The sequence below is a fragment of the Gracilinanus agilis genome, chromosome 5, assembly GCF_016433145.1.
Source record: "Gracilinanus agilis isolate LMUSP501 chromosome 5, AgileGrace, whole genome shotgun sequence".
NCBI lineage: Eukaryota > Metazoa > Chordata > Mammalia > Didelphimorphia > Didelphidae > Gracilinanus > Gracilinanus agilis.
This window is the reverse complement of record NC_058134.1, coordinates 24,144,206-24,156,322: the sequence shown is the minus strand read 5'-3', so window position 1 is coordinate 24,156,322 and position 12,117 is coordinate 24,144,206. Positions and strand designations below refer to the sequence as shown.

General features: G+C 44.4%; 1 protein-coding gene across 1 annotated transcript in view; it reads left to right on the top strand.

Moving 5' to 3' along the window:
* Positions 1-2,548, top strand: part of TGFBR2 (transforming growth factor beta receptor 2) — a 95,312-nt gene extending 92,764 nt beyond the window's left edge. The window contains exon 7 of the mRNA XM_044678818.1: positions 1-2,548. This exon is cut by the window's left edge and continues 11 nt beyond it. Coding sequence (XP_044534753.1) covers positions 1-169 — 169 coding nt within the window. The 3' untranslated portion in view covers positions 170-2,548.
* The last annotated feature ends 9,569 nt before the right edge of the window (positions 2,549-12,117 follow it).

Here is a 12,117-nt window from a genome sequence, read left to right as displayed (position 1 = left end):
GGTCTGTGAGACACTGACTGAATGCTGGGACCACGATCCAGAGGCCCGACTGACCGCTCAGTGCGTGGCCGAGCGTTTCGACGAACTGGGGGACCTGGACCGGCTGTCGGGGAGAAGTTGTTCAGAGGAAAAGATCCCCGAGGACTGTTCTCTGAACCCCACCAAGTAACCTCGGGCTCGGCTCGCACGGAGAGCAAGGACGCTGCCCACCTCCCCGGGGGCCGAGGGCAGGAAAAAGCCACCGATAAGTGCCTTGGCCCGGCTTCCTGTGGCACCGAGGGGTCCCCGCGCCCCCCTGAAGCCAGGGCTCCGGAGAGGAACTCTCTGGTGGGAAGCAGCCGCTGGCGGGGAGTGGGCGACAGAAAGCATTCTACACCTTTGACATTGTCACGGGATAAGCTGTGTTAGCACTTCCTCAGGAAATGAGATTCTCCCCCCTTTCCTTACAATAGCCAATAACAATTGCACTTTATTAATGCCTGTATATAACTACGGAATAGCTATGTTTTATATATATTAAAATTTATATCTATATCTCTAGTTCTATCTACGGCCATACTCTGTAGACGAGGGAAGAATGGCAGGAGGTGATCGTACCAGAGGAAGCAGGGACGAGAGGGCGCCCTCAGACAGCATTAGCTCCCCCCACGCCCCCCCTCAGAACTCGAGGGGCAAAGAGCACCCGCCTCCCTATTTCCTCGCCAAGCCAAAGCTCCCTCCCGGCCCAGCCGGCAGCCGTTACCCCTCGTTCCTCGCTGAATTTCTGCCGCCGGTTCATGTGGTTCTTTCATGGGTTTCTGACTCCCGATTCTGGATTTGGGGATCACATTCCTTCCTTGCGCCCCTCTCCTCATTGGCCAGGAGCCCGCTGCGGGCTACGGCTCACGGGCTGCAGAAAAATGTGGAAAGCGGCTCATTTTCCCTGCGTGCCCCCACGAAATCAGCCAAAGCCAGACAGATGGTTTCCATTTGCCTTCCCTTATATGGGGCGGTTGTGCTTTTCTTGATGAAGAAGTTGTCATGAGTGTTTTACTCCTGGGCCCTCCCCCCCCACCACTACCCTTCCCTTCCCCCAACCCGCATCATTTGGCCAGATCTCTGCTCCGTCACCCCACCAGATGTGCACCCCCGAGCTTGAACTCCGTTATTTTAGCCTCTCGTTCTTCTATGCAAAAACCAATGAGTTGCATCTCTCGCTGCTCCCTGAATGCACTTGGACACTTTGGCATCATGGAAAGGAGATGATAGACGATGTTGTTGTAGGCCTTCTTCCCCGGACCTTGCAGGAAAGAGAAGCCCCGCTCTAACCCTGAACTCGGCGGCCATTCCCCTCTGGCTCTTCCTGCTAAGCCCTGCTTGCTTTCTCGGGTTCAGAACGAGCAGAAGTAGGGTCCAATGGGACAGCTGCTGGCGCTCCAGTCAGAGGGTCTGGGTTGATTCCCAGCCCTGCCATTTTCTATGCATCTACAAATCATTTTGCCAGACCAGATCTGTTGTTTTTTTAAAGGGTTGGATCAAGGTCCCTCCCTTCCAATTCAAAATCTCTGATCTCCCCCCATCCCGTAATCCCTTCCAAGATTTAAAGACAGAGTTAAGTTCCCAATGGGGGATGGGTGGGATAGGAACACCCCCAATCTTTTTTTGTCTGCTTCTTTAAGGCTTTGTTCTCTCGTGCCTTATGGGATCACCCACCATCTCCCAGAGGCCTTTGCTACAAGCATCAGTCAGCTCACAAAGCAGGCCTTCCCAGGTCTTTCCAGAGCCAGCTCTCTCTGTAAAGCATCGGTAGTAGAGGCCCGGCTTGGTGGCCCCAAAGGAAACCCATTTCTCTACCCAAGAGCTTTAAAAAAAAAAAAAAAAACTCAGAGGCTTGATTGAAAAATATTTTTGGAGCTTCTCTCTCACCCTCCTTTGGAGCTGGGAAGGACTCAAGAGAAAGGAGCTACAGACAAAGGGGCTACTCAGATGCATTTTTAGTGGGGGCATGTAAAGAGAAACTGAGATATGAGATGGAGGGGGAAGGACAGTACCCACCTCAGGGCTGCAATATTGGGGGAAGGGGAAGGTGGTCAGGGGCCTGGATCCCCACTGTCTGTCCTCAAAAAGCCATTTTCACGTCTAGTGCCTTTGGACAGCTGGGGCCCATTGACCCCTGGTGGTTGGTGGGTGGAATCCTCAGGTTCCTTCTTTAATGGTCTTCCCCGGCAAGTACTCAACGTACATAAACTGGAATGTCGTGTAACGTTATACTGTGGCCTGTTTGTTTGTATTTTCTCATTCAAGGCAAAAGACTAAGGAATACCGTCCTGTATTTCTTGGAGATACCAACTCCTTTTTTTGGGGGGGAACTACTACACCGAAAGGGAAATCTTTATTCTTATATGGAACATTTCAACTGTACATGACCTATGAAATAGGAATGTGAATTATATATATATGCTTTTTTATCAGATGTTTCAAGCACTTATTTCCACTCTAAGCCGTGTTTTTTTTTTTTAAATAAATCTAATGTTTATTAAGTCAAATAAAGCAATAAAGCTCAGGAAAACTTTGCATCTGTGATTCCTTTGGGTGGCAGCCCTTGTTTTATTTGTGCAATGCATACACACACACATGTACATACCTAATCATATGTGTCAACACATGCCAAAGGCCATCCCTCCCCCTGGCTATGCAGACAGATGTACATTCTTCTACCATTGACCATTTACTTGGGAAATCCCCCATGGCAGAGTGTGGGATCCTCACTATTTTATTTGCCCCATTTCTTTTTCTTTTCTTTTTTTTAATTGATTAATTAATAAAATTTTTCCATGGTTACATGAATCATGTTCTTTCCCTGCCTCCTCCCATAGCCAATGAGCAATTCCTCTGGTTTTTACATGTGTCATTGATCAAGACTTATTTCCATATTATTGATATTTGTACTAGGGTGATCCTTTAGAGCAGTGATTCCCAAACTTTTTTGGCCTCCCGTCCCCTTTCCAGAAAAAAATTACTTAGAGCCCCTGGAAATTAATTTAAAAAAAAATTGAATAGCAATTAATAGGAAAGATAAATGCACCTGTGGCCATCACTGCGCCCTTCCCCCTCCCCCCCCCCATCACTGCAGCACCCACTTTGGGAATCACTGGTTTAGAGTCTACATCCCCAATCATATCCCCATAGACCCATGTGATCAAGCAGTTGTTTTTTTTGTTTTTTTTTTCCTGTGTTTCTGCTCCCACAGTTCTTTCTCTGGATGTGGAGAGCTTCTTTCTCTTAAGTCCCTTGGAAATGTCTTGGATCAAGGACATGAGGCTCAGGCAGACACACTGAATGCTGGTAGGAGAAGGACCAGCAGCTGTCCGCACCCTGCAGGGTAAAGCCCTCATGATCATTCCAAAGGCTTCAGTTTCATAGGATCATCGATTTAGAGAAGTCATCTCCTCTAGGTAGCTAGGTTGCTCAGTGGATAGAAATCTGGGTCCAAAATCAGAAAGACCTGAATTCAAATCCAACATCAGACATTTACTGGCAGTGTGATTCTGGGCAAATCACTTAAGCCTGTTTGCCTCAGTTTCCTCATTGTAAAATGAGAGAAGGAAATGGTAAACCACTTCAGTATCTTTGCCAAGAAAACCCCAAATGGAGCCATAAAGACTTGGACATGACTGAAATGATTTACCAACAAGTCCATCCCTACTGAGGGTTCCTAAGAGCAGCACAGGACGTGTCGAGATAGAATTGGGAAGTTCAGCCTCATATGGAATCATGAATAGGACCTGGTAAGATCCCTGGAAGCTCTAAATCTTACAATCCTATCATGCACGTATGATTTGCAAGGAATTTTGCTAGCTCTTGGGTTTAAATGCTGGACCTGTGATTGATTCATTGGCATAGAGAACCCCAGAGGAGGTAATTCCTACTACCAATACAAGTGGGTACCTCCTCTGCAGCAAAGGGCCCTAGACTACTGAGGTTAACTGACCTGTCCAGTGGCAGACAGACCTGGCTCCAAGGAAAGACCTCAACTGCAGGATGACCTTCTGTAAAAATAATAACATTAAGTACCTACTAAGCGAAGAGGATAAAATCAAGAAAGACAGTCCCTGGCCCTCAAGAAGTTTACGATCCAAAGGGGAGACGACATTCAAACAAATATGTACAAAGCAAGTTATGTACAGAATAAATAGGAAATATTTTAACAAAGGGAAGGCACTAAGGGGTCGGGGAAAATGTTCCCACAGAGGGTAGATTTTAATTAGGACTCGAAGTCTGAACTGGAAGAGGGAAGACATTCCAGGCATGGGGGAGAGCCAGAGAACAAGCTACAAAATGTAAAACATTCTGTCCTCAAAGAGCCCACTGTTGAGGGTGGGGAAGGAGTAATGAGATGGTTAAAAACTCCCAAGCACATGATTTATCTGAAGGGAATAAGCATTTATATAGCACCTACTATGTGCTATATAAACTATTATCTCATTTGATTCTCACAGCAACCCCAACGAAATAGGTGCTATTATAATTCCCATTTTACAGATGAAGAAACTGAGGCATATAGGTTAAGTGACTCAGTGTCACATCTAGCAAACATCTGAGGCTGCATCTGAACTCTGGTCTTCTGACTTCAAGCCCAGTGCTCTGAATAGCTTTCTTAAGAAGTCATAAAATAAATGTGCCATTGAATAGATTGAGGTGGTCATTGAGTAGCAGATGATTGATAGTCTCACTAGTATTTTTAATATGTCAGGAGAGCTTGGGAAAGGCTCTAGCACAATGGACAGAACCCTGTGGCAAAATTATGGGAGGCCAGGATGGCCAGATTGCAGCCCACATTAGGGAGACAGAATCAAGTTTGCCATTACCCTCTCTGTATCTCCTGTATCACTTCTCCTGGATGCCCTCCTGGGATCATGTCTTTTTTTTTTTTTTTTAATCCTTACTTTCTATCTTAATAATAACTCTAAGGCAGACAGTCAAGGGCTAAGCAAATTAAACTAATTGACGTGCCCAGAGTGGCACAGCTAAGAAGTGTCTGAGAGCAGATTTGAACCCAGGACCTCCTATCTCCAGGCCTGGCACTCTATCCACTAGGCTACCTAACTGCCTTTTGTGGGCCCCTGTTTCTTTGTAAAATGAGAGGTTTGGCCTCTGTGGCCTTTAAGGTCCTCCTCAGCTATAAATCTATGATCCAAGTTCCCAGCTCTCCCTTTAATTCTGATTCCAGGTCATGGCACTGAGTAAGTATGCAATCTGGAGCTGAGTTCCTGCCAAGGAAATTCATCCAGAACAGAAGCTAACTAGGGTCTCTCCGCCCGTGGGCTCTGTCAGCCTCCTGGAGGGTCAGGAGCCTTTGGCTTAGCTGGCCGGAGCTCCTGTGACCAGGTCAGCGTGGCTGGATGGCCTCTCCCTACCCCTTGGCCAACCGTCGCCTCACGCCAAGGACTCCGACTTCCTTGCGATTGGCATTTTCGTCTTGTACCAGAATAGGATGGTGGATGCAAATGAGAAAGTAATGAGATCAGTCTCCCAGGGAATTGCTTCCACAAAGCTGCAGATAAGGCTTTCAAGGGGTAAAGCAATCAGTTCCCGCCTCATTCACTAGCCACAAAAGCCACCCATGTTGAGGAATGTTTGGATCTTCCCTACGACTTGTTCATTTTCTTTCTGAAAGGGGCGCCTTCAACACTGCTTATCACATTTCCAATTAGGCTGGTTTAAAAAAAAAAAATCCTAATAATTCTAACTCCTCTCCATTGCTTAGTGGTTCCCCCCTCTTCCTCTCTAGGCTTTGCAGATAAGAAGGGGATGGTGGCGGGGCACGCAGTATGGTTTCCATCACCCCCACTCACTTTTGTAATTTAATTCTAATAGGCTTCTTAATCGAGAATGCATTTTTAAATAACTCCATTAATTGTCTTCCTGTCCTGAGCAAACCCAAATGGCCCACGTTGTGAATGGCTTGCCATGCCGTTTGCTGATAGGACCCGGGACGTAGGCTGTGGCTAGGGCTGGACGGGAGCTTCGCAGAAGTGACTAGCCTGGCAGAGGTGACTATTCTTGTGGCCATTGTTGTAGGGAGCTGGGCTTGGAGAAGGGGCTGCATCCAGACCTGTCATTTCATCAATATCCCCTTCGGGAACATCCTCTACCAGTGCCGATGGGTATCTGCTCTTGATGCGTTGCAGGCAGACCTGGTATTTGAAGATGAAGGGAATGAATGCAATTGGGTGAGCAGAGGGGAAAGCACTAGAGTTGAGTTGAAAAATGTAGGTTCAAATTGAGGCTTCATAGCCAGGTACTGTCTGTGGGACCTTGGGCAAGTCCCTTCCCTTCATTAACTCATCTGTAAAATAAGGAGGTTAGACTAGATTACCTGTAACATCCTGCCCTGTTGCCTAGGATTCTATGACAAGATAGAGAGAAGAAGAGAGGAATATGATGAGAACCCATTAAAGGAACAAAGAAGAGAACCCAGAGAACCCATGGGATCCCAGAAGCTAAGGATACGGGGGAGTTATGGACAATATTATGGATAAGAGATCAGGGGCTCCAAATGACTCCTTTATACTCACTCTGTGCTGCTTAAAAGGCAAATAATGCATAGGACCATAGGTTCACAGACCTGGAAGGACATCTATTCCAACCCTCCCATTTTATAGTTGAGAAAACTGAGGTTTTGAGAGGTAAACACAAAGTCCCATGGATCATCAATGGCAAAATGGGGATTTGAACCCAAATCTCTTTTACTCCAACCTTTAAAGACTCACTCAAATGCCATGCCTCCAGGAAGCCTTCCCATATCCACTCTATCGGTAACAACTTTCTTTCTCTTATCTCACATTTTATTTAAAATAATAACACTTACTATTTAGAGAATATCTTAAGGTTTGCAAAACACTTTGAAAATATCTCACTTGATCATGACAACAGTTTTGGGAGGTAGGGACTATTATTATGCCCATTTTACAGAGAAAGTAGCTGAGGCAGACAAAGCCTTAAATGATTTGCCCAGATCACACTGTTAGTGTTTGAGACTGCTTTGGAAATCAGGTCTTCCTGACTCCTGGATGAACACTCCATCTCCTGAACAACCCCCTGCCTTTATTATTGTCATGATTTCACACACAGGAACACCTATCTATACACATATTTTATATCAAGTAATATATATTATATCATTTAATATAGATTTTCTATCATGTAGTATATATATTTAACCAATAATATATACAATTTAAATTTAATAACAAATTTATTTTATTTTATTTTATTTCTTTATAAATAAAACATTGCTCTAAATATATAGATATTATTTACAATAATTTAAATATTAAATTCTAAATTAGTTTATACACTATATATATGTGTGTATAAATTGATTTCGAAACAGTACTGTATATTGGTTCCAAGGCAGAAGAAAGGTAAAGGCTAAGGAAATAGGAGTCAAGTGACTTGCCCAGGGTCACACAGCTGGGAAGTGTCTGAGACCAGATTTGAAATCTCAAAGGCTGGCTCTCAATCCACTGTGCCCCCTAGTTGCCCGCCTTATCCTATGATATTGTGCTTGTAGTTTTGGTGAAGACGTTCAGTCTTTCTACTAGCTTCCTTGAGGACAGGAGTGGACTCAGCGCTTCCCGAGTATAGGTCTAGGGCTTTCTCCATCAATGACCCGGCTGCCCGTTCAGCACTGCTGCCATTCATATGGAGCTTTAAGGGTTACGGAGCCCTTTGGTACCCTTCTGCTTTGTCGCTGGTTCTTTATCCCTTGCTTTGGGACGATGTCTTGACTTCCACATGAACTGGATTTCGAGGAGGCAAAGTCAGCCTCGCTCTCTTCCAGAGTCATCATCTGCAGGGCCGGCCAGGACAAAGCCACGGCAAGTGGCGATCCTCGTCATCGGGGGATGGACGGCATCTTCCATGTCCGGTGAGACTCTAAGCGCTCCACAGGGTCTGCTTCGACCTCTTCCATGGCCCTCGGAACAAATCGTTCTCTTCCGCCCATGCCGCGGGGGGAGTCTCCACATGCTTGGAGGGGAAATTCCAAAGGGGGGGTCACTCCTGGGGTTCCTTCAGCTTGTGTTCTGCCCCTCAAAGATGATGGCTGGAATTCTGGGGGAGAGCAAGCAGCTGTCAGCCTCAGCAGCCCCAGAATACAGTGGGAACAGCTCACTTCCTTAAGAGCCCCTTGACAGGTTTGTCATCCATTGCGAAGTGTGCTGGGCTGGACCCGGAGGAATTAGTTAGTACAAACAAGTTAATCCGACTTGCCAGATCGCAGACATACCTCAGTTTCTCCCACGCGCGGTTTGGGGGCCCATCACAAACAACTGCAGTAAGTGGGGGAAGGGCATGATTCACAGAGTGAAAACCTCTCCTGGGCTCATTCTCCCTTGAGGACAGGAGGGGGGATGGGGGGGGGGGGCTTTCAGCCTGCTCTCCGGGGAGCGGAGGAGAAAAGAAGAGAAGCATTGGGGATTTCATTTCACTGGAAGTTGGCTGAATTCACGCCACCCACTCAAGCAAGCAACAGGTCGTAAATGACTGTTGAGGGGCAGCTGGGTGATTCAGTGAATCGAGAGCCAGGACGATAGAGGGGAATTCTTGAGTTCAAATCTGGTCCCAGATACATCTAAGCTATATGACCTTGGGCAAGTCACTCAACCCCCATTGCCTAGCCCTTACCACTCTTCTACCTTGTATACAATACTTTTTAAATTTTTTAATATATTTTTATTTTTATTTTGAGTATTTTCCCATAGTTACCTTTCATGTTCTTTCTCTCTCCCCAAACTTTCTAACCCCCCTTAGCCACGCACAATTCCATTGGGTTTTACATATATCATTAAGACCTAATTCCATATTATTGATAGTTGGACTAGAGTTATCGTTTAGTGTCTACATCCCCAATAATATCCCCAACAGCCCATGTGTTCAAGCAGTTGTTTTTCTTCTGTGTTTCTCCTCCCACAGTACTTCCTCTGAATGTGACTAGTTTTCTTTCTCATCAGTCCCTCAGCCTTGCTCTGGATCCTTGCATTGCTGCTAGTACAGAAGTCCATTATGTTAGAATTTATCACAATGTATCAGTCTCTGTGTACAAATGTTCTTCTGGCTCTGCTCCTTTCACTCTGCATCATTTCCTGGAGATCCTTCCAGTTCACATGGAATTCCTCCAGTTCTTTATTCCTTTGAGCACAATAGTATTCCATCACTTGTATCCAATACTTACTGTGGATTCTAAGGCAGAAAGTAAGTATCTAAAAAAATGTCTTCTGTGTGCTAGGCTCTGAGGATATAAAGGCAACATTTGAATGAGCCCTGCCTTCTTTTCTCCCCTTTTTTAACATTTTTTTTTACATAGTACAATTTTTAATAATCATTTTATAACACTTTTCAATCCATGCTCTGTCCTTCCCCTCCCCGCATCCTCCAGCAGCAGGTATGTAACAAGTGAATCTGGGAAATGCATAAAACTACATTTCCCATGATCCAACATGGTCCAACTGATTTCCGTTTCCGACGTCTTGACGCAGGGGAGCGCTTAAATCTCCTGGGTTAGGAGGGAGTGGTCTCTTCTTTGGCGAGTAGGGCTTGGCTAGGAGGCAGTATGGAGGCGGCAGTTTTGAATGCTTACAAGCGCGTGGTCTAATGATTTTATCTATCAACATGGCTTTAATTAAAATACTAATTTATATATTTATGGCAGCCTTTATCAATTTTAATATTTACAAGTATGGCAACCAGAAGTTTGGAAATAGAATTTTCAATTTTCTAGATAGCCTAAGAGGAAAAAGCCATGCGGCTCTGGGACCCAGAGTCTCAGAAGCGAATCTTCCAGATAGCCTAACTATAGCCATGCCTGCTTTTTGGCCATCTGGCTCAGCTCTTTTGAGCACTTTTTTAAAAAAGGAAAGTGACTTTCCTTGCCATGCTTTTGCTAAATGCAAGAGCACATTTTTGCCTCCAGTGGGACTCAGCCGGCCAGTCCAGCCCAAGCGAGATTAGACATGTGCAGCTATCATGTAGTACATATTGCCATGTTTGTCATGTTGTGAAAGAACACATATCACTTATGCTAGAAAAAAATTCACAAAGGAATTAAAGTGAAAAATGGTATGCTTCAATCTGTATTCATACTTCTTGGTCTCCTATGCTGGAGGATAACCAGTTTTTACTTTCTAAGGGCTTATATTCTAATGTGGAAGACAGTATTCAAGTCTATAATTTTCCCAAAATGACCTCCTTCAAAAGATAGCCTCTCTCTATAGGCCTCCTATCAGGATTCTGGAACAAAAATAACTCACGTTTTCTTTAGCACTTTACATCTGGCAAGGCACAGTGTCTGTGAAGTAGGAAATTCAGGGAGCATGAACCCATTTTACAGATAAGAAAACTGAGGCTCAGAGAAGTCGTAGATTGATTTCTTCATGACAAATGACATTTGTATAGCACATGAAGGTTTACAAAGCACTTGACATATAATTTTTCTCATTCAGTTTTTTCAACAACCCTGTGAGATAGTGATAATTGGTATCATCAGAACCATAACTCAGGTGAGTGACTGGGACTTTGCCAAGAAAGCCTGATATTGATTGATGTGTTTCCTCCTTTGCTCATTTTGAACCCAAGAAAACAGACCACCTTCTAAATAACTGCAGTTTAAGTATCAAAGTTTTTTGGAGAGGATTCAAGGACAGAGAATTTCTATGAAAAAAGTGACAAACTTCTCCAAACTCAAACCATATCTACACAAAAATGAGTGACTTCAGAGCAAGAATGGACAGACTGAAGTCAGAAAAAAAGCTGGAAAACATTTTGAGAAATGTAGATTCAGAAGCTTTAAACTTATGTTACATCTCCTCTGGGCTCATTTCCCCAGTGTATACTGGTATTTGAAGATTGTGACTCTAAGGGGTGGCCACTACTACTTTCAGGGTTCTTTGGATAACTCTGTAGTTATCTTTCCTTCTATCAGGGTAGCTCATGAACCCCCATCAGCATTCTTCCCCTTAATAATGAGCCAGTAGACTCAATTGTTAAAGGCAAAGACTTTTGCTCAAATGGCAAAATTAAAATAACAGAAAAAGAAAAGAAAACTTGGGGTGCACTCTCTCACAAAAATACATATGAAGGGAAGAGTACACACTAAATGGAAATGAGCTATACATGTGGGGAAGACAAGGAAAAGGCATCTCATACTTCTGGAGCTATGAAGTCCATCCTTTTGTTCTCTAAAGGGTCTTTTTTTTTTTTAACCCTCACCTTCCATCTTGGAGTGAATACTATGTATTGGCTCAAAGGCAGAAGAGTGGTAAGGGTAGGCAATGGGGGTCAAGTGACTTGCCCAGGGTCACACAGCTGGGAAGCGGCTGAGGCCATATTTGAACCTAGGACCTCCCGATTTCTCTAGGCCTGGTTCTCAATTCTCTGAGCTACCCAGCTGCCCCCTAAAGGGTCCTTTTAAAGTTCACTGGGGGGTATATCATTGGCCCACAGATCATCTGGATTAGATTTTATTTTAACTCTTATCTTCTTCCTTCTTAGAATCAATATCGTGTGTTGGTTTCAAGGCAGAAGAGCAGTAAAGGCTAGTCAATGGAGGGTTATCTGATTTGCCCAGCATCACACAACTAATAAGTATCTGAGATCAGATTTGAACCCAGGACCTCCCAGCCCCAGACCTGGCTCTCAATCCACTAAGCCATTTATTTTTTTTTTCTCAAAGATTTTGTTTTATTTTTTTAGAAAAAATTTTTCCATGGTTACATGATTCATGTTCTTACTTTCTCCCCCCTCAACCCTCCCCACCTCCTCTTATAGCTGACACGCATTTCCACTGGTTTCTTCATGTGTCATCGTTCAAGACCTACTTCCATATTATTGATAGTTGTACTAGGGTTGTCGTTTAGAGTTTACTTCCCAAATCATGTCCATATCAACCATGTGTTCAAGCAGTTGTTTTTCTTCTGTGCTTCCGTTCCTATAGTAAATACCTCAGAACTGTCCTGGGTCATTGCATTGCTGCTAGTACAGAAGTCCTTTACATTAGATTTTACCACAGTGTATCAGTCTCTGTGTACAATGTTCTTCTGGTTCTGCTCCTTTCACTCTGCATCAATTCCTGGAGGT